Here is a 23,737-nt window from a genome sequence, read left to right as displayed (position 1 = left end):
ATTTTAAAATGTATGTAAACATTTTTTTGCATTAAAATGTATACATATACATGCATCAACAATTATTCAAATTATATGATGAAGTCACATTGACCACGCCCCTCAGTCACACCTCCACATGTAGATTTCAAGCTGGGGGAAACCCTCTTATGAAATATCTATTTGGTCAATGAGCATCATTCTGTCATCATTGAAGGCTTTTCATTTGATTTCGCTTTCCAATAAAGCCAGACTGTATCAACATTCTCTCTTTTGCGAGACTGTATTTAGTTAACTCAAACTTAAAATAGCATGTGACTTTTGTGACAATTACATTTGTAAGTATGTTTACATTGGGAGACAAACCCTGTTTTCAGACAAAAACATCCCCGTCAAAAGATAATTTCTAACCCATAGTGGCAGATTAATCTGTAAAATTTTTGGCCCTTAAAATATTAAACTGGTTCTTTTTTCAGGTTAGACTGGCTCTTTTTTAGGGAATGTTGAAGTGACATACAACTTTTTGGGAAATGTGTCCATCATCCACAATTCCTATGTGGGACAAAGAACACACATCTTTCCCTTTCCTGTGTGTTCTAAAATGGGGGAAAAAAACCTGCTTGTACAAACTCAGTTTCCATATGAGTTGGGAAATTGTGTTAGATGTAAATATAAACGGAATACAATGATTTGCAAATCCTTTTCAACCCATATTCAATTGAATGCACTACAAAGACAAGATATTTGATGTTCAAACTCATACATTTTTTTTTTTTTTGTGCAAATATGAATTAACTTAGAATTTCATGGCTGCAACACGTGCAAAAGTAGTTTGGAAAGGGCATGTTCACCACTGTGTTACATGGCCTTTCCTTTTAACAACACTCAGTAAACGTTTGGGAACTGAGGAGACACATTTTTTAAGCATCTCAGGTGGAATTATTTCCCATTCTTGCTTGATGTACAGCTTAAGTTGTTCAACAGTCCGGTGGTCTCCATTGTGGTATTTTAGGCTTCATAATGCGCCAGACATTTTCGATGGGATACAGGTCTGGACTACAGGCAGGCCAGTCTAGTACCCGCACTCTTTTACTATGAAGCCACGTTGATGTAACACGTGGTTTGGCATTGTCTTGCTGAAATAAGCAGGGGCGTCCATGGTAACGTTGCTTGGATGGCAACATATGTTGCTCCAAAACCTGTATGTACCTTTCAGCATTAATGGCGCCTTCACAGATGTGTAAGTTACCCATGTCTTGGGCACTAATACACCCCCATTCCATCACAGATGCTGGCTTTTCAACTTTGTGCCTATAACAATCCGGATGGTTCTTTTCCTCTTTGGTCCGGAGGACACGACGTCCACAGTTTCCAAAAACAATTTGAAATGTGGACTCGTCAGACCACAGAACACTTTTCCACTTTGCATCAGTCCATCTTAGATGAGCTCAGGCCCAGCGAAGCCCACGGCCTTTCTGGGTGTTGTTGATAAACTGCTTTTGCCTTGCATAGGAGAGTTTTAACTTGCACTTACAGATGTAGCGACCAACTGTAGTTACTGACAGTGGGTTTCTGAAGTGTTCCTGAGCCCATGTGGTGATATCCTTTACACACGGATGTCGCTTGTTGATGCAGTACAGCCTGAGGGATCGAAGGTCACGGGCTTAGCTGCTTACGTGCAGTGATTTCTCCAGATTCTCTGAACCCTTTGATGATATTACGGACCGTAGATGGTGAAATCCCTAAATTCCTTGCAATAGCTGGTTGAGAAAGGTTTTTCTTAAACTGTTCAACAATTTGCTCACGCATTTGTTGACAAAGTGGTGACCCTCGACCCATCCTTGTTTGTGAATGACTGAGCATTTCATGGAATCTACTTTTATACCCAATCATGGTACCCACCTGTTCCCAATTTGCCTGTTCACCTGTGGGATGTTCCAAATAAGTGTTTAAAGAGCATTCCTCAACTTTATCAGTATTCATTGCCACCTTTCCCAACTTCTTTGTCACGTGTTGCTGGCATCAAATTCTAAAGTTAATGATTATTTGCAAAAAAAAAATGTTTATCAGTTTGAACATCAAATATGTTGTCGTAGCATATTCAACTGAATACGGGTTGAAAATTATTTGCAAATCATTGTATTCCGTTTATATTTACATCTAACACAATTTCCCAACTCATATGGAAACGGAGTTGTATTTGGTCTTACCGTAACGTTCTTTTCTTGGTAGAGTGATCAAAAAATGCGTAGCAATGAACGCAATTTCTGTCAACAGCGAAGAGAACGTGTTCTTTGTTTGCAACTGCGAGTCATGGCAGACTTTTCGACCTTTTTTTTTCCGCTTTTGATATTAATTTTGCACAGTCGATCTGTGTGCCACGGTAGTAAAAAGCCCTATCTGCTACATAATGTCCAAGCTTGGTTAAGACTATAGCTATGCCCCACTTATTCATAGGCCTGGGCAGATATTCAAAAAGTAAATTAACCAAACAATAAATGAAGATGGCATCAGTATCATTTCCAGCGTCGATAACCGCCACCACATGCATGCGTTTTTATGGGTTACAAGAGCGGTCACTCTTTTGTAACTGTTTCAGCAGCTGTGGGCGTTTGTACTGCAATACATGTACAATAACGACAATAATAACTGCTGTAGAACACTCGACCGTTAATATGACCGTATTAAATTTAAATTAACGAAAACCTGAAAGGGACAAGCGGTAGAAAATGGATGGATGGATGGACAACCCCTAAATGAAAACTGCAGTTTGATAAACTAATGGAAGGATTTGCGTTAGTTTGCGAGCTCGCTTAAGCACTAATATGAAAACAAGCTACGTTAACGTCTTTTCCCTCTAAGAAATGTAGCCCAATCAAAAATTTTATAAACACATTGATATATAAACAACTAAAATACAGAATTTACAATAAACATAAAGGATGTGATGTGCTGTCTTTTGCATTAAATTATCGATATAAATTTGTGTCACGTTGAAACAGACGGACGGCCGTTCAACAGGTAGTAAACTCGCGTGATGTTACATAAACCGGAGGTGAAAAGAACAGGTGCACCCAATTTAATTTAAAAAAACACATTTTAAAAGGTTTACAAATTAAAATGGAAGAAGAAAAAACACATTTCAACAAACAAATAAAAATAATATGTCTCTTATGAAGCCAGGACAATATTTGTTTCCCCTGCCAAGAAAGTATGTTTATTGTGTGGCTATTTATTTTAGTTATTTAAAAAAATGCAACTTGGTGAAAAGATTTTAGTGTGTTATAAGTACTTTTTGAGCAAATTCAACAAAACCACAATGATAATGGTAAATGTGATCATTATGGTCACAATATCTTTATCTAGTACCGGTAATTTTATTTAGTGTTTGGTTGTGTATTTGGTTCTCTCACACCTTAACAAAGACAAAACCTATTTGTTGCTTTTGATTGTGATTTTCATTTGAGTGCAAAATTTTAAAATATATTTTATTTTTATTACTAGTTTTTTATTTAACTTCGATATTAAAATCTTTACATTCCAATTACATTGTTAAAATGTACAAAAAAAACCTTTTTTTTTTTTTATTGCTGGATTGATCGCTTTCGGCTTTGGGACAGCGTTGTGTCTTTACCGTGATGAGGGTGAGCGTATGAACAATTGAATTGGTCCTCCGTGACCTGTTAGGGAATTTCACTGGTCTGTCTCGAGGCCTTAATTATTGCTGGCATGTGGAGGCTGTGAACCCGGAAAAAATCCATAAATCAGCCGCAGGGTTCAAAGTGTAGTGGAGGCAGTAGTGGCTTATTGACTGGAAATTATGGTACATTGGTTTCCTGTCACGTACCTGGTTTGTAAGCGTAGCATAAAAGCATAATTGTGTACTCTCAGAATTACAACAGAAATGTGTGTGCTGAATTGAGCTTAATTTTTGTTCTTGATTCAGGTCGAGATCATTCTCCTCATCTCCCTCACCTAGTCCAGCTGCACCAAGGAATGCCAAAAACAAACCAGACCTTCCTCCAGTGCTTGCTAAAGGGTAAATTGTGTGCATGTAATGTTTTTTTCCCTTTGAATTGATTAAAAGGCTGTAACAATTACTTAATTTAATGTTTCCAATACAAACAAGACATTTGACCAGTGTTTTATTTATAGTCACTTCACCATAAGAGCTGATGTGGTGGACGCGGGCAAATACTGCGGCATGGTCATGCTGGACCTTCAGAAGGCCTTTGACACCGTTAACCACGCTATACTGTTGGATAAGCTCAGAGCAATCGGATTTAACAAAACCTCTTGGAGCTGGATGCAGTCTTACTTGGAGGGGAGGGAGCAGGTGGTAGAGGTGAACGGCACCATGTCCCCCCCCCTCTCGGTGAGCTGTGGAGTCCCCCAAGGCAGTATATTGGGACCTTTACTGTTCCTTATATACATAAACGACATGTCATCGGCATGTGACTGTGATTTGTTTTTGTTTGCGGATGACTCTGCCCTGCTGGTATCCGGCAAGGACAAGTCACAGGTGGAGAAAATCCTCAGTGCTGAGCTCTGTAAAACTTGCACCTGGCTCGCTGACAACAAGCTATCAATCCACTTGGGTAAAACAGAATCCATCCTGTTTGGGTCCCACATCAAACTTAAGAGAGTCAATCACTTCACCATAAAAGTAGGTGACAGTGTCATCACCAGGAAAGATGAGGTCACCTACCTAGGTTCCATTCTAGAGGCTACCCTTTCCTGTGATAAAATGGCAACCAAGGTAATCAAAAAGGTTAACCAACGAACAAGATTTCTCTACAGAATTTCCTCTCTGGTCAACAAAAGCACCTTGAGGATTCTGGCGGGAACTCTCGTTCAACCCTTTTTCGATTACGCATGCACCTCCTGGTACCCTAGCACCTCCAAAACCCTCAAATCTAAACTCCAAACATCTCAGAACAAGCTAGTCAGGTTACTTCTAGACCTCCACCCCAGATCCCACCTCACTCCTACCCACTTCTCTAAAGTGGGCTGGCTCAAGGTGGAGGACAGAGTTAAACAACTTGCACTGAGCCTAGTCTATAAAATCCGCTACACCTCCCTGATACCGAAGTACATGTCAAACTACTTCCTTAACGTAAATGACCGCCATAACCACAACACCAGGGGGTGCTCCACTAACCACGTTAAACCCAGATTCCGAACTAACAAAGGTCTTAACTCATTCTCTTTCTATGCCACATCAATGTGGAATGCGCTCCCAACAGGTATAAAAGAAAGGGCATCTCTATCCTCCTTCAAAACCGCTATAAAAGTTCACCTCCAGGCAGCTACAACCCTAAACTAACACCCTCCCCGGATTGCTAATAATCAAATGTAAACAATCAAATGCAGATTCTTTTTCTTATGCCTTCTGATCTCTCTCTCTTTCTCTCTCTCTCTCTCTATGTCCACTACTTGATGTCCATATCCCCACCCCCCCACCCCACCCCCCCTCCACACTCCTGATTGTAAATAATTCAATGTGATTATCTTGTGTGATGACTGTATTATGATGATAGTATATATGATAGTATATATCTGTATCATGAATCAATTTAAGTGGACCCCGACTTAAACAAGTTGAAAAACTTATTCGGGTGTTACCATTTAGTGGTCAATTGTACGGAATATGTACTTCACTGTGCAACCTACTAATAAAAGTCTCAATCAATCAATCAATCAATGTTTGATTTAAAAGGGCAATATTTATTATTCATGATCTATTTTTGGGATCTTAGCACAAATAGAGGCTGTCTTTTTTAACATTATGAGATATCTATATCATGCAGCCTAGGAAGTGCATTATTGCTGCATTCATGCTCAATATGAGCCAAAGGTATCATTCAAAACGCCAAAACCACTATTTCGTAGCTACTTAGCTTAAGAGCTAAGCAACTTGTCAACGCTCGTCCAAATCGACCACAATGTATTTTGCCTTCAATTAGTCGTGCATTGCTCAGGTGCTCCTGCAATATGAAAGTGTCTTACTACAAAGGTTGCAGGATATTTAATTGATACTTACAATACATCAAACCTCACAAACTCAAAATGTTCAATGCTGATTAAGATCTGCTCACTCGATTACCCGCCAACATTTTTCCAAACAATTTAGCATCTCTGACAGAAACCTTTTTTGCTTACATGTCAGCCATGTGCAGTGTGTTTTAAAAAGTGTGCCTTTCTCCTATCCTTAGAATGGCACTGAAGCAGGCAGCTGCGCCTCCTCCACGCAGAGATAAGCCTCCCGTAAAGAAAGCCCAGAGTCCGCCACCAACTGGTGGAGCAGTTGGCAGGCCTTTAAAACCCTTGCCAGAGGGAGGAAAGCCTCCTCTCAATCTTCGAGAGTCCGGAGGCATGGTTGTTGAGGGAAGTGGTGGAATTGGTAGAAACCCTTCTTCACGGGAACCTGGCAAAACTCCCAACCAGAGGGAAGGAAGACAGAAAGAACGGCAGCCTTCTCGTAGGTAGGTGTCTGACCGTTTTGACAATCATTTAAAGCCAATAGGAATCTGAATTCCCTGGACACTGATGTATGCTTACATCTGCTGTATGTCAAAGTTAGGTAGATGCTTAGAGGCAGCATGTGTTCGAAAGAGCTGTCATCATTGTGAACAGCTCTTCTCCTGGTTCAGACCATCCAAGATGCGCACCACCTATGCTCACCGCAGGGAAAAAGGACAACGTGCACGTGTACAGGACTGCCATGAAAGTCAATCATTTCATTGGGGCCGGACGACAATGTTTACATAAATGTACCTGCTAATTTGACATAAATAGGCATTTATTTTGTTAAATCGATTCTCTTTAACCACTATTGGTAACATATGGTACCCATTGATAGTGGTCTTGTATTTTTTGTTTTTAAAAAAAGTTCAATCTTGAGCGAGTGACATACATCCATTTTTTTAAATGCAAGTTTCACCTTGACCAAAGTAAATTACTTTTTGGAACCATCATAAACCTTCTGGCATAATTCAAGCATAGGGCTGGGCGGTATAGCAAAACAACATGATCCCAACTATTTTTTTCATCATCAGATCACTATTGACATCAAGATTAATTAATTAATTGTTATATTTATTAAAGGTGGATTGTCCCGTGCACGATTATACTGAGTACCATCCTTACTGTTTACTATTGCAGTATCTTGTAACAGACATTTCCGCCATGTTCGATTGAGGTAATATATGCTAACAGTTGACAACTGTCAGTTTGGTTCAGATTTTGTTTAGAAGTGCAACGGCACAGGTAACCTACGCTACAGTCTTTGCCACGGTGTTGCTTCTTTTTCTGTGTGTTTTGTGGGGGTAAAGATAAACTTTTTCCTCTCCAAGTTCTTTTGTTGTACATTCACAACAATTATGACATCAGGACATTTGCTGTAAACTTTGTTCTGGTTTGTCGACAAATTGGAAGCCGTTCAAGGTACCCCAAAGCTGCCACAAATGATTAGAGGATGCTGACAGAACTGTGGACACTCTTGTGGTTTTGGATAATATCGGACCGTCTGCCCTGCAGGATGAATTTGAGGACCAGAAATAGACAATTAAGAGTGAAAAGAACAGAAATAAACTGTTTAAGTAGCACAGAATTAGAGGTCCCCTTTATTTAGAAAAGTTTCTAAATACATTTTGGTATCGGTACCAAAATATTGGTATCGGGACAACCCTAGTGCACACACATTAGCTATGTATTTTGTCAGCTAATGTTAGCGATTTGGCAGAGTTTAGCTACTAACGTTAGCTACTATTGAATATATCTATTGTAACAAACACTTGAGTGCAAATTATTAGTTGCTTCTTTGGGATTACTGTAGTGCGTACAGGTCTGTGTACACATGCTCCAGGTGTGTAGGAGACAGCGGTGAGTGATAAGCCTGAACACCAGACTATTTCCTTGGGCCAATAATTCGATATATAGTAATTGGTAATTGTGAAAAATATCGACATTTTAAAAGTAGATATGTTCTGTTAAACTACTAGTGGTAACATAAGCTAGCCGCGGGTGTTCTTTTGATATTTTTTGGTTTGAAAAATTAGCAAGTTGCAGACAGCCCCTTTAACTCCCAATTTGTAGTTATTATAATATGTCTGTAAATGCTGTGTTGACTATCTTTCTTTTACTGTTCTTTATTACTTTTAGGCGAACAGTAAGTGGGAGTGCTAGCGGAAGTGGCAGTAGTTACTCTGGCTCAAGCTCTAGGTCTAGGTCCTCTTCAAACTCCTTGTCACGTTCCGGATCCAGGAAATCTAGGTACGTGCAGGCTTTTTAACACATTTTTGTTGCATAAATACTATGGGTAAGACAAGATTTTGTGTCACAAGATCTTGCGAGCTAAAACCTGATTATATTTCTCGATTAGAGAAAAGCTGTGTTGCAGAACACAGTCAAGTGTTATTTTGTTTTTTCATACAGCGGTAACTAAATTTTTCAACTAATCACCAGCCCTAATATATTGTCAACACCATGATGCAGCTTCTTATTACTGTGTCAAGACTGATAGCTTGTCATTTATATATTATATTATCTTTGATGCAAGAAGCCCGCTGGAGATTGTTTCAGAGCACTGGTGTAAAAATGTTTACAATTTTCACGCATTAACGTTCAGTCTCAAATTTCCTGTCTTGACTAAACACAAATGCAAGGCATAAAAGAACTACACTATCCTTATGTTCTTACTGTTCTGAACTGACCCTACTATTCTACATTTAACCAAGGAATGTTAACATATCTAACTGCAATTATGTAGAATTTACAGTATCTGTTTTGTCACGGTGATGGACACTAATGCAGGACTATTCAATGGGCGGCCCGGACGCCAAATCTGGCCTAGGCATGCTACCATAGTCCCCCAAGTTTAGTTAAAACTTGGGAGACAAACATTTTTGGCTCACATTTCTAAAAACACTAGAGTCCTCCTATTGTACAGAGGAACTTGGCTGACTGGCAACACATTTGGGGATTCTTGCGTTGACATTTTAACCTTGCGAGCAAACATAGAACACTGGCGTCCAATCCTGCGATTTACATAACTATGTTTCTCAAGGCACAACTTCAGGTCTTCTCTTTTTCAGCAGTTGCATTTTGTCCTCTTTTTTTTATTTTGTGGGTTAGTCAACCGGTCTCTTAAATTTCTGGATATGTAGCCCCCAAAACAATTTAGTTGAATATCCCTGCACTAATGTGTTAACAGCCTTTTGAACATTTGAACGCTGTTTCCTTGTTCATTGAAAGGAACACAGTCCATTGTGGGATACCGGTGTGCCTTCAGATTTTTAAGATAGATAATTAATTTAATACATGAGAGACAAGAAAGTCATTATGCTTAAGAACAAATGTATACTACTGCACTATAGTAGGAATGATTACCGTATTTTCCGGACTCTAAGGCGCACTTAAAATCCTTTTTTTTTCTCCGAACTCGACAGTGCGCCTTATGTAATGTAAGGAATAAGTTTGGTTGAGCTCACCCACCTCAAAACTATTTTATTTGATGCATAGTGTACTAAGTGTGACCAGTAAATGGCAGTCAAACATAAGAGATAAGTGTAGCCTCCACTATGATGGGTAAAGTAAAGAACACAGACATTTTATTAAATTAAACATACGAGTATTACTATTTTGTGTGTGTGTGTGTGTGTGTGTGTGTGTGTGTGTGTGTGTGTGTGTGTGTGTGTGTGTGTGTGTGTGTGTGTGTGTGTGTGTGTGTGTGTGTGTGTGTGTGTGTGTGTGTGTGTGTGTGTGTGTGTGTGTGTGTGTGTGTGTGTGTGTGTGTGTGTGTGTGTGTGTGTGTGTGTGTGTGTGTGGGCGCGCGCGCGCGCGTAAGGTAAGACATATGTGGCGTTTTGTTTCGCAATATTATGCAAAAGAAACTTTTCTTACCTTCTGGTACCCGCTGATCTGTATTTGGGATCTGCGTAAATCCTGAAAAATTGCGCGCGTCCGCGCAGACGCCGTAGTTGTTAAGCTTCTTCTTTTTCTCTATCTTCTTATGTGACATTCATCCTCCGCTGTTGCCATTTATAATATAAAGTAGTGTATAGTTCTTACTTATATCTGGCAGTAAACTCGCCATGAACGCGCTAAAACATACCTGCGTAGTGAGTTTACATTATTCACCCAAGGAACTTTAGTTATTAGAGTTCCGGTCGGACAGTTTTTCACGGAACACATTTCCGGTGTGGTTGTTTCCGGATGAGGAGATGCTGCTCCGTTATTGATTGAAGTAAAGTCTGAATGTCATTAAAACAGTTAGCGCCATCTTTTGACACTTATTCCACTCTGCTACACCGCTACAACAAAGAAGACATGGAGAAGACGCTGCCGAAGGTGAGCCACGTAAATAAGACCGCCCACAGAACGGCGCATCCGGAAGCGACTGTCAGAAAGTGGCTTAAAGATGATCTGTAAAACATAATCTATGCAACATTTTGACCAAAGAACCACCATTACATGTTATGTAGACCACAAGGAAGTGTTATCAATTCAGAAAAAATATAATAATATGACTCCTTTAATGCGCCCTATAATCCGGTGCTCCAAATATATGAAAAAATATCAAAAATAGACCATGGTCCGGAAAATACGGTAGATAAAATATAATTTTTACATATATGACAGCAGTTTACCCTCAGCAGCTTTGTGCATCTTAGAACTGTGTTTTCCACCAAACATTAATTATATTTCTCTCTCTTCCTTCTTTGGGCCTGTTGTTGGGAAACCGTTCAGAAAGTCCAGGTAAGATTATTATATAAGACGTGTGATAAATGGAAGCATGTGCCTGCAGAGTTAGTCTCTGTTGTCAAATGCAGAAATGTACTCATGCTTATGTCAATATGTGGGTGTGTTGCGCAGTGTGCAAATGCCTGTCTTTTCCACACAACTGTGATGCAATCACTTTGCTCATGATTAACCAGTTTTTTTTCACGGCAGGTCTCTGAGTGTGAGCAGTGTGTCATCTGTGTCATCAGCATCGTCAAGCAGCAGTTCGGTGCGGAGTGCAGACTCTGATGACATGTATGCTGACCTGGCGAGCCCCGTGTCTTCAGCCAGCACCCGTTCACCCACACCAGGTCACCCCCGTAAAGAACGAGGAGGCCCGGTACGGGATCGTCCTCCTCAGAACAGAGACAAGAACAGGGGTCAGTGTGCAAGTGGAATCAAATGCATCATGCAGTCACACTGAACACGCTCTTTTGTTCTCCTTTATAGGAGAGAAGCTCTTGAAGAAAGATGAAACCTTAAGGGAGGATCGCAGAAAGATGAACCCACCTAGTGGTCCACCGCGAGGTGGCAACCTTATGCCCAGACCAGTTCCTGGAAGTAGAGGTGGTCACCCTGCTCACCACCCTGCTCACCACCCTGCGCACCACCCTGCGCACCACCCTGCGCACCACCCTGCGCACCACCCTGCTCATCACCCTGCGCACCACCCTGCGCACCACTCTGCTGGAAGTATGCCGCCCCCAGGAAGCTATGGAGGTTCAGGTTCCCATAAAGATATCAAACTCACGCTTCTCAACAAGGTTAGTTTGGTTGTCACAATCATCCCAATTTTCTGGATTCATGAGTACCGGTATATATTTTTTCTGCATGTATTGTATACCACCTGATGTTAGATTATCTGTTCATAGTCTTCTGTCTGATGCGTCCAGTGTAGATTGTTAGTGCAAATAACAAAGGTTTTGTTTTGTTTGGATCGCATTTGATTTGTTTTGTAGAACATAACAATGCAGGGGTTCGCAAACTTTTCCCACTTAGGGCTGCATACAGAACAATGTAAGGATGTGGGGGCCACGTCCATACATTTAATACAAAAATAAATAATAATGCAATGTAATATATGATAAGTTTAGTTAAAATAAATGTTCATATTTAAGCTTCGTGTGATAGATGACAACAAAATTATGAAATCTCTATATATCTTAAAATGAATTAAGTTTATTTTCAGAATATGCTAAGGGCTGATTAAAAAAGAAAAAAAAAGCAGCTGTGGACCATGGGGCCAGAACATTTTCTCCATTCCTTTAATTGTGCTAAGGTTTTAACCTTTTTCTGTAAAACTTGAAAAGACAGAAAAAGATGAAATATTTTAAGGTAAAATACTACATCACCTATACCTAAATCTTGTCTGACTGGAATACATTTTGAATTGCAGATGGCAGTATTGAATTAGGTAGTAGGCAAGGGCATGGTTACTGTCTGAAAACTGGCACTGCTCTTGCTTCTAAAATGGACACATTTAAATAAATAAGGTTTTTAAAATATTACAGTTATTAGAAGAAAGAAGTAGGGCATTGACAAACAATAATGTACAGTAGAAAGTTACATGGATCTTTTAGACATCTCTAGCCTGCAGCCTTTCGCTGGGCACTAAAAAGCATTAAAACCTCATTAAATTGATTTTTTTTTAATTAAGGCCTTAAATGGCATTATAAAGCATTATATGCGATGTCCAAAGGTATTTTTAAGTACATCTACACATGAAACTTTAACATTTCAAAAAAGTTACTCATGTGAAGTATTTGTTTCAATACAACCACTCAACACACATATTTGGGTTTAACTTTGTCTAACTTCACTTCAAGGAAAAAATATTGGGATTTACATCGTATATTGATATTCAGCCAAACTATATCAAGAGATTAGTTTTGGTCCATATTGCCCAGCCCTACACTAGTGTTAGTGACAGTGCTAGCACAGTTTAGGGATGTTCTCTGTGTTTGAGGGTTGCAGTAGGTCTTATGATGACATTGTGTTTGTATGTATGAGTGCAAATGTATACGTCGTTTGAGTGTTAATAATGAAATTGTGATATTTAAGAAATGTCATATTGCACCTAAATATTTTCTGTGCTACTATTTTTTTCCGTGCTGCCAATTTTTATTTTTAGTAGCACAAGTGCTCCTAGTGAAAATATAATATAGACTGCATATTACGCTTATCAAAATTCAAATTTGTATTGTTTTATTAACCAAGATTATTCATTATCTTAGGTAAAATTTACCTAAGATAATGAATAATCTTGGTTAATAAAACAATGCCATTTATCCCTCGAAGTTGTGGTATTGTCTCCTTTCTAGGGATGTAAAGATATGAACATGTTTTATAGTGACCAGAATTATCAGTTATTACCACAGTGTTGTTGAATGTGCTCAAAAAGTACTTACCATATACTCACACCGAAATATTTCAACCAAGTTTTACTTTAAAAAACATAATTAGATAGACACACAATTTACTTTCTTGGCACAGGAAACATTAACTATTGTTCTGGATATTTAAGAGCCACGTTGTTTTCATTTGAGTGTTTAATCTTCTGTTTCAATTTGTAAAGGTTTTAGTGTTTTTTTAATGATAAAGAAAAACAGGTGTTGGGGCACTTATTCATTCAAGTGAAAGTACAGCCTGTCGTTTCAATTTACACAATTCAATAGCGTAGTTGCTTTGACAGTAATGTGTTTATACAAGTTTTGGGTATGTAGTTTCTTAATGGGTGTAAGACATGAATGTCTCCTGTATTTGTCAGCATTTAAGCTAGCGCTAGCTTGCTTCTCCAGTAGATAAGCAGTTTCTACAGTCCGTGAGTTTATCCAAGTGTGGCTATCAAATAAAGTTTAACGATAATTTGAACTAAAACTGGTAATGCTAACCGTCAGTAGTTTTACCCCAGTTTATCGTTATACCGTTTATTATTAAATACCTACTCTATTCAAACTACTAGTTTTGATCAAATAAAAGCGAAACTTGTTATAAAATATTTCCATAATTTTTATTTGTTGTTTTTTTTAAAGTAGAGGGGAAATTTGAGATTTAATTTTAAAGCTATATCACCCAGGCTTTCGTTTCAGGTTTTTAATGCTTTATTTTGATGTGTTCCCGTCCCTACAGCAGGGTGAAAAGGGCAGTAGAAAGCGGTACCTTCCCTCTGACAACCGAACTAGTTCCCCCCTCAGCAAGAGAATGGCCATGTCACCAGACAGAGGTGAGAAACATCCTAAAGTCCAAGTCCCACAAAGCGGAGTGGTACACAATTTTTTTCCCATTGTCAAAGTTGTTAAAGGGACCCAAATAACTCCTCTGTACTTGACACTAACCTATTTCAGCTCGTGAGAAGAGGATATCAGGACGAGCCCCACTTTCCCCACGAATGGATCGTCACAGAGGCCAAGGAGCCCGGCCAATGCCCCCCCAGGGAGACAGGTTAGTTAAACTTTCATCAGTTCACTTCACTATGGTTATACTCTGTATCAATGTCATTAGGGTTGTAACTACGGCTGGGCAAGAAAACAATGTCAATATATATAACAGGAGACACGCAAACAATATCAATAAAACATGCGTTCGATAAAACTTTAGATTTTTTTTTCTTTTTCTTTTGGTCCTGCGCCGTAATTTGCTCGTAAATGTAGATAATGGATTTTTCAAAGTAAAGAGCTTTGAGTCATTAGAGAAAAGGTGTTAAATATAATTTACTTCACATTTTCTTTCTCCCGTCACAGCTGAGGGGATTATAATCAGAGGAAGGTTAAATTTGAAATAAAAACGTTTACATTCAATATATTTTTCTCCTTGTCCTTTTTTTAGATAAATATATCATAAAAAATATAATTATCGATATTGACCGATATAAAACACTTCATATCGTAATACAGTTTTCGCCTAGTCCTTGTTGTAACGATACAAAAATGTTCAGCTTGTTAACAAATGTCATTAAAATTTTCAACGCACGGTACCTTTTTGATACCACAGAGACTATAGAAATTACCCCAAAGTTTAATAGAAAATATCTTTGTCAACAAATTTTTTTTAAATAACTTCTTTAACAATAAGTTACAGAACCTCGGATTTAATAATAATAACAAACACTAAATAAAGATGAACTAACAGTGATAACAAGTTTTGGGTTATCTGAAAATAGATATAATGACAAATATATGACAACAATTGGAACAATATTTTGAGGTAGTATAATGCAGTTTTGCAGGTTGTTTTTGTTCTGCTTCATTGTGGGACTTAAACACTTTTTTTTCAGTCACAAAAATATATGTAAACTCAGTGTACTTACACTGTCTATTTATTTACGTAATAGATGAGAGTGCCTGATTAAAAATAAATAAATAAAATAAAATAAATTACATTTTGTTTCATTGGAACTTTCAGCCTTTAACCGCTAGGTGTGGCTTTTTGCTAATAATAAGAAAGACAGTATTATTGCGGCCACGATAACATCAGTAAATGGAAATGCACTCAGAAAGCACAGACCTTCATCAGCTCCTACCTCCCAATTGTGAAATTTGTGAAGAAAAAAAAAAATGTGATCGGATCAGGGCCATAAGGTAAACGCTTGATCTATATCCCATTCCTGACATTTACTGAAAGGTGTAGATGAAAATTTGCCTATAAATTTTTCAGATATCTATAGCGGAATGAAATAAACTGAGTGAAGCCTCTTGTCAGTCAGCCACGGTCTTTGTATCTGTGGGTGGAGGGGGGGCTGCGAGCATGCACACACACACACAAATTTAATTTCGTAACCCAAACGTAAAGTACTGTAGTAGAAATGATTCTGCTCAGCCCCTAAATGTAATGACTTGTTTATTATTCTATGTAGGACATTTCCTGAAAGTTTGATTAAAAAAAATAAAAAAAGACCTACTCTTTGAGCTATTTATAGCAAGATTAAACAATTACTTGTTCCTTATCCTATTTCAGACATTTTGTGAAAATCCGCTAGTAACTTTTTGGGCTATTCATAGCGGAATAAAAGAAACGGGAGAAAGCACGCTTGTCTGTCTCCATTGTCTTTCTCCCTGCAGGGCCGTTAGCATGCACACACACATGGAAATGTAAGGTAATATAGTAGAAAATATCCAGATCATGCCTAAAATCTAAAAATTGTACTTGTTCCTTATCCCATTTCGGGTATTTACTGACGTTTCATGAAAATCTGCCCATAACTTTTTGAGCTTTTTGCTAACTAACTGACAAAGCAACAACGTCCCCTATCGGAGTTTGAAACTTAAGATTTGCTGACCATTCTTAATTTTTCTTCAAAGCCGGGGTTTCGAACTTCAAGATACAAATTTGACGTAATTGTTGACCGCCACTGCGTTGTAGCACTGTTTGCATTAGGGATCCACCAAATATCGGCCGGGCCGATATTTGTCACTGTAACCTACGGTATTGGCCTCTTTTTATCGGTATCAGCCTTTTTTTATATATACATATATATTGAAAATAAATATTATTGTAAATTCCAAATTATGAGCCGCTTCTTTTTTCCTACACTTTGAACCCTGTGGCTGGATTTTCTTCGATGACGGTCATAATAAAAATAATTATCAAAAAAAAACAAGTAAATACACTGAGAAGGTGTTTCATTGTTTGTGCTATGGCACAATCTTATGGATGAGTTCGTTCACTGCAGGTCTTTCCATTTAGTGCTTTCATCGGGAAGTATAGGCCTGGGCCAATAACACAATTTCTTGACGATATATTGACCTACAAATTATTGCTTGCTGACAAACGATATATTTGCTATTATTTTTATGAGACCAAATTAACCATTGATGTAATTATAATACTCAATAATAATGCATGTATACACTTTCAAATGCAGTAAACTTGTATTTCTTGTATATTTTAACACTGAAATTGGAATGAAAACTTTTAAATAAAAACAAAAAATAAAACAAACAAATAATAAAATATACTTTGTTAGCTAAATTTTGCACTTGAATAAAAATCACAACAAGAGCAATACATATGTTAAGGAGGGGCTGGGGGTGAGGCCTCAAATATACACAACTAAAACAAAGAAAATGGTTAAATAAGTATTCACTAACAAAATTGCACTTCGGTATTGAACATGTAGACAGAGGTAGAGTTGCACATTACTTAACTGACAATCAAGTTAGAACCGTTTTTAAACAAAAGTACAGAGTAACAACAGAAACGCTACAGCAGTGGTCACCAACCTTTTCGAGCCCAAGATCCCTGGTCTCATATCTATATATGTATGTGTTTATTTATATGTATATTTATATGTATGTATGTACAGTCGCGATCAAATGTTTACATACACTGTCTTGAGTTTCCAATAATTTCTACAACTCTTATTTTTTTGTGATAGTGTGATTAATGAACATACTTGTTTGTCACAAAAAACATTTATGAAGTTTGGTTCTCTTATGAATTTATTGTGGGTCGACTGAAAATGTGACCAAATCTGCTGGGTCAAAAGTATACATACAGCAACATACATTATCAATTTTGGTGTTGTAGAAAAGTTACAATCAAATTAGCTCTATGGCATGGCCTCTTACCTTCATGTGAGTGATTATGATTGACAACACCTGTTGACTTCTCTGAGCCCATTTAAATAGGGCTCATGTGATGCAGTCATTAGACTCTGTTACAAACGCGACAGTGGGAAAGTCAAACAAACTCAGCACAGATCTGAAAAAAATTATCATTGACTTGAACAAGTCAGGAAAGTCAGTTGGAGCCATTTCAAAGCAGCTTAAGGTCCCAAGAGCAACTGTGCAGACAATTGTTTGTAAGTATAAAATGCATGGCACAGTTTTGTCACTGCCACGATCAGGAAGAAAACGCAAGCTATCACCTGCTGCTGAGAGAAAATTGTTCAGGATGATCAAGAGTCAACCGAGAACCACCAAAAACCAGGTCTGCAATGAACTGGAAGCTGCTGGAACACAGGTGTCAGTGACCACAGTCAAGCGTGTTTTGCATCGCCATGGACTGAGAGGCTACCATGCAAGAAGGAAGCCCTTGCTCCAGAAGTGACACCTTAAGGATCGTCTAAAGTTTGCTGCTGATCACATGGACAAAGATAAGACCTTCTGGGAAAAGTTCTGTGGTCAGATGAAACAAAAATTGAGCTGCTTGGCAACAATACCCAGCAATATGTTTGGAGGAGAAAAGGTGAGGCATGTAATCCCAGGAACACCAATCCTACCGTCAAGCATGGTGGTGGTAGTATTATGCTCTGGGTCTGTTTTGCTGCCAATGGAACAGGTGTTTTACAGAGAGTAAAAGGGACAATGAAAAAGGAGGATTACCTCAATTCTTCAGGACAACCTGAAATCATCAGCCCGGAGGTTGGGTCTTGATCGCAGTTGGGTGTTCCAACAGGACAATGACCCCAAACACATCAAAAGTGGTAAAGTAATGGCTAAATCAGACGAGAATAAAGGTTTTAGAATGGCCTTCCCACAGTACTGACTTAAACACCATTGAGAACATGTGGACAATGCTGAAGAAACAAGTCCATGTCAAAAAAACAACAAATGTAGCTGAACTGCACCAATTTTGTCAAGAGGAGTGGTCAAAAATTCAACCAGAAGCTTGTGGATGGCTACCAAAAGCGCCTTATTGCAGTGAAACTTGCCAAGGGACATCCATCCATCCATCCATCCATTTTCTACCGCTTGTCCCTTTGTAACCAAATATTAACATTGCTGTATGTATACTTTTGACCCAGCAGATTTGGTCACATTTTCAGTAGACCCATAATAAATTCATAAAAGAACCAAACTTCATGAATGTTTTTTGTGACCAACAAGTATGTGCTCCAATCACTCTATCACAAAAAAATAAGAGTTGTAGAAATTATTGGAATCCTAAGACAGCCATGACATTATGTTCTTTACAAGTGTATGTAAACTTTTGACCACGACTGTATATAACATGTAGTCAGTCAATTGTGGAAATTTCATAATAATATTCCATCCTCAATAGACGTCACGCTTATCAGCAGGAGGGATGTTTGTCTTGGTCTGTCTGGGTTAAAAGAGGAACGTGCCTTAATGGAGTGATTCACTCTGCTGACGTAATTTAATTGTCGGGGTGTTATATATTAATATTCCATTACTGGTTGTAAAAAAATATATATATGTACATATATATTTTTATCCGTTGTCCGTGCCCCCCAATGCACACACAAGCCATGTCACGGGCAGCACAAGTTACGTCACCAATTTTGTGACCGCTCTCTAAATTTACTTATTAAAAAATCATGGAAGCAACAAAATACAAATGTATTTATTTTTCCCAATTAAATTAAACTACTCGACGAACCATTGCAACCCTAACTGGGACACAGCTGTGGTGAAGATCGGCCTGACTCGACAGCTCATCAGCCGATCACATATCGTTTAAAAAAGGCCTATATTGGCCCTGATCTGATCCCTGATCCTGATCGGGACATCTGTAGTAATAAGTGTATTGTATGGGGGGAAATAGATATGAACACATACACAGTTGTGGTACTTTACAAAAAGACATATAAATGTGATATGTATAAGAGGAAAACAATCAAAGCATTTGTTAAAGAATCAAGCAAACCCTCCATAATTAATGCTAAAGACATCATTAGCACAGTGTTTTCCACACATTCATTTATTTGTGGCGGCCCGCCACGAAAGAATTACGTCCGCCACAAATTAAAAAAAAAAAAAAAAAAAAAAACTTTTTTTTTTGATGCGGTGCTACTTTAATACATTATGTAGTTTAAACATGCTAATATTTGCTATTCTCTCCGAACAAAACTTCAAAATCCTAACTTTTTTTTTATAAGGAACAACACAAATTTGTGTAATATCTAATAATACATCTCATTAAAACGAGTACATGCTGTGTTCATACTGTCGCATCCTGACTGACACGCTATTGCGTTTTAGAAGAGGTAGAAACCCGTTAATGTCGACAGCGTTACAAACCAACGCATTTCTTTACTGTCCACCAATCATATGTCATTGTCACATCAGGTTCTCCTAAGTGTGCCTTCATCTTGACTCCCCTTCAGAATATCGAAACTCAAATACGAATAATATCACTGACTCATGACTGCCACAACATAACAGCTTGTAAATATAAACCTTATATGATTTGTACTGAATAGCACATTATTTAATAAAATGTTTTTTATTAAAACTGTAGAATAAAAAATTGCAGCCTCAATATTCTTGATACACCCTTTTCCACATCTGATACGATACCGATATTGGAGCCTTGAGTATTGGCCAATACCGATACTAATCCCATACGATATCAGCACAAATCCTAGTACATTCTTCTATTATTTTGTAGTGTAGAACGTTAGAGGTTTGATCAAGTGAAATTACTCTGAGTACAATGGAAGAAGGTATAAAGAACACAAACTTTGGGGGGTTTTTTATGCTTTTTTTTTCTTTTACTTGATTTTTTATTCGTGTTTTTAGAAGGAACAAATACACAGACTTGAAAATATAGATATCTAAACTTAAGAGGAATAATTTTTTTTATATTGTTCAACATTTAAAAAAATAAAACAAACATAATAAAAAATAAAGAAAACATGCTATTTTTCATTTACAGATTCATGCTTTTGAAGTGGAGGGGGTTAATAATTCATTAAATTAAGCGCATGACGCAGTGTTTTGAATGATGCGGACACGCCTTTTACTGGATATTCTAATGCACTTTGTATCTGTAAGTAATATGCAACTACAAACATTTAAGGACACTTACAGTAAGGCTGAAACGACGCGTCGACGTAGTCGACGTCATCGGTTACGTAAATACGTCGACGCCGTTTTTGTGCGTCGACGCGTCGCATAATGACGTCACACTACCGTCATGGCGAAGCGCAAAGCAGACGATCAAAGAAGACGATGCGAGCGGTGCGAGCGAGGGGGGAAAAGCATGCCAAAAGTGGTCAAAAGTGTGGGAGTATTTCAATAAACGGCCTAATAATGTTGTTGTATGCACACTGTGTCGAGCGGAAATGGCCTATCATAGCAGCACAACGGCTATGAACGAACATTTGAAAGAAAACCATCAACTAGTCAATCGTCCGCGCGAGCATACGTTGTCATCATTACACAAAAACATGAATGTGTCATTTGTATCTGCTAGGGGTGTAACGGTACGTGTTTTGTATTGAACCGTTTCGGTACGGGGCTTTCGGTTCGGTACGGGGGTGTACCGAACGAGTTTCTAAGCTAAAGTCTTAGCAAGCTGCTTTGCTCCGTCTGCCTCTGTCTCAGCACGCAGCATTGTCCCACCCACACAACCATCTGATTGGTACACACGCAGCATTGTCCCACCCACACAACCATCTGATTGGTACACACGAAGCATTATCAGCCAATCAGCAGTGCGTATTCAGAGCGCATGTAGTCAGCGCTTCAGGGTGGAGCAGATAGGTGTTTAGCAGGTGAGCATCAGGCAGCGGACTCTCCCCAAATGATAATAAACACCTCCCAGTCAACTACTAGTAACATCACTATGAGCCCGTTGACCTTCTAGAAACTTAAACTGCAGCTCAGCTCACTCGCAATCCTGGCTTGAGGTGAAGGCTAATTAGCTCTCAGTTCCAGCCACATCGACCCCTTCTGAGCGCCTATTTTCAGCTGCTGGGAATATTGTAAATAAGAAAAGAACCAAAGCATGTAGACATGCTAACCTTTCTTCATTACAACTGTTAGACACTCACTGGAATGAGTAGAATTGGTTATTGTGTACTGTGTTGGACTGGATGTTTATTTTGCACATTTTAAAAGCAATACTTAATGTTTACAGTGCTCCAGAATATTTAGATTGGCACTTTTTTGTATTGGATGTTTATCTTTATTTTTGCACATTTTAGCAAATAAGCAATACTTTCACTTTTGTTGAAATGTTTACACTGTTGTTACAGAATATTTCGTTTTGCACTTTTTTGTATTGGATGTTTATCTTTATTTTTGCACATTTTAAAGCAAAATAAGCAATACTTTTACTTTTGAAATGCTTATACTATTGCAGAATATTAAGATTTGCACTGGATGTTGACTCTTATATTTGCACATTAAAAAGCAAATAAGCTACTTTTAATTTTGTTAAATGTTAAAAGTTTTAAATGTTTACATTGTTACAGAATATTTAGTCATGTTGTTGTCAATGTTGACTGGGTGGCCATACTTCTTTTTTTTTGTAAATAAAAGCCATGCCTTTTGAAAAAACGGGCCTACATTTATTTTTTCATCTTCATTTTGAATAAAAAAATAATCGGTAAAAGGAAAAATAATCTATAGATTAATCGGAAAAAATAATCTATAGATTAACCGATTAATCGAAAAAATAATCTATAGATTAATCGATAGAAAAATAATCGTTAGCTGCAGCCTTAACTTACAGTATCATGTACCGTACGTCTCGCTTGTGTGCAATTGTGTGCTTAGTTGTGGTGTAGCTGCTAGCTCCTAGTAGCTACATGTTTACCTTTTGTAAATTACTTGATTAAAATACAAGAAAGGACCAAATGTATGTGCTGATTGGAAGACATTTAGACTGTTCAGCTTTTCAGGACTGCTTGTATCAGAGATTTTAGATGCAAGCCGATATCTTCCGATACTTGTTTTTTTGCTTATATTGAACCAATATCAGTATTGAATAAGGATGCTCCTAGTGAAAACCTTTTGTTCTTACATCATGCAGTAAATAAGGCATGTTCTTCAAATAGACATACAGTATTGGTCCGTTGCATAAGTAGATCGGTTATCAATCTATTTCAACTCACTAATCTCCGATTGGCCCTCGAAATCTAATGTCATCACAATATTACAACAACTCCACGAATAAATCATGTTCTTCTGTTTTGTAGAAAACGTCCCCTGTCACCACCTCCAAAGTCATCTGGAAAAGGGCCTGCAGTGCAGCCTGGCAAGCCTGCAGCTCCCGGCTCCGCCCCAGCAGCCGGCAAACCCAGCAACACTCTGTCTCGCCGCGAGGAGCTCCTAAAACAGCTGAAGGCCGTAGAAGATGCCATCGCTCGTAAAAGAGCAAAGATCCCTGGCAAATGAGCGGGAGCACTCTCCTCACCCCTTCACCTACGCAGCATTGAGAACCACAGCCAGTTGGAGTTGGAAACTATTCTCAGTGACTCCTGCTGTACTCTGCCGCCTACAATGGACGTACACAAACGCTGTATGGTTCTTGTGTACATACATAAACAAGAGTTGGGTTTCATCTTAGAGCTTTTTCACTCCCTTATGACCACATTCTGCTGAGTTGCAGCCCGTGGTTAAGAACAAACTGGGCGGAACAAAAGGCATGCTGAGAAGGAAGGATTTCTTTGGACATTTCTGACTACTTTGTCAGTTGACTATTCAGAAATGGAGAGAACAACATGTGTGTTGCCCACTTGATGATGACTTGCAGATTCTACATATATTTGTCTGCTCCCCTTCAATTGTTTGCTTCTGTCAGATCTGTTTCGCTTTCTTTACGACATGTTGCTCTAGTCAAGTGAATCTGCAGGTTCCGATTCCTTTGGAACAATCTGCTGCCAGTCTGTATTTGGCCATTGAAAGGGATGGTAGTTTGCAGGCTCCGGTTAAACACACTTTTTGACACAGCAAGAGTTAAGTCATCAGGTGCTCTCTCGACAGTTATCATGCATAGCAGTGATAGTTATTTTTTTTTATTTTATTTTTTTTAAATTTTCATTAAACAAACGACAGCATTTTATTTTCCTCTTAGCTCTTCTCAAGTTATAAATCAATGTTTTATTTGTGTCATTTGTAGTTGGGGGGGGAAAAGAGAGGTTGTAACGGGGACATTTAGAGACATAAAATCTTGCTTTTGTGACAAAAGCCTTCTAAATAAACTATTTTGATAAAGAGCACAGTCGGCATTTTTGTCAATGGCATTAATGCTACACACCAAGTGATTCATTTTTGTTAAGAGAATT

At 38.3% G+C, this 23,737-nt stretch overlaps 1 protein-coding gene across 5 annotated transcripts in view; it reads left to right on the top strand.

Annotated features, from left to right (window-relative positions):
- Positions 1-23,676, top strand: part of zc3h18 (zinc finger CCCH-type containing 18) — a 64,924-nt gene extending 41,248 nt beyond the window's left edge. For 4 of the 5 annotated variants that reach the window (XM_062035777.1, XM_062035776.1, XM_062035775.1 and 1 more), the window contains 9 exons: positions 3,926-4,018; positions 6,195-6,464; positions 8,143-8,253; positions 10,729-10,737; positions 10,933-11,141; positions 11,212-11,525; positions 13,891-13,984; positions 14,106-14,202; positions 22,649-23,676. In XM_062035777.1, coding sequence (XP_061891761.1) covers positions 3,926-4,018; positions 6,195-6,464; positions 8,143-8,253; positions 10,729-10,737; positions 10,933-11,141; positions 11,212-11,525; positions 13,891-13,984; positions 14,106-14,202; positions 22,649-22,847 — 1,396 coding nt within the window. In that variant the 3' untranslated portion in view covers positions 22,848-23,676. The remainder of the gene's footprint in view (positions 1-3,925; positions 4,019-6,194; positions 6,465-8,142; positions 8,254-10,728; positions 10,738-10,932; positions 11,142-11,211; positions 11,526-13,890; positions 13,985-14,105; positions 14,203-22,648) is intronic. The other variant, XM_062035778.1, reaches the window with a different exon arrangement.
- Positions 23,677-23,737: the final 61 nt, after the last annotated feature.

The sequence above is a fragment of the Entelurus aequoreus genome, linkage group LG24 (assembly GCF_033978785.1).
Source record: "Entelurus aequoreus isolate RoL-2023_Sb linkage group LG24, RoL_Eaeq_v1.1, whole genome shotgun sequence".
In the NCBI taxonomy this organism is placed as follows: domain Eukaryota; kingdom Metazoa; phylum Chordata; class Actinopteri; order Syngnathiformes; family Syngnathidae; genus Entelurus; species Entelurus aequoreus.
Note: the sequence above shows the minus strand (reverse complement) of the source record. Positions and strands in the feature narration are given on the sequence as shown.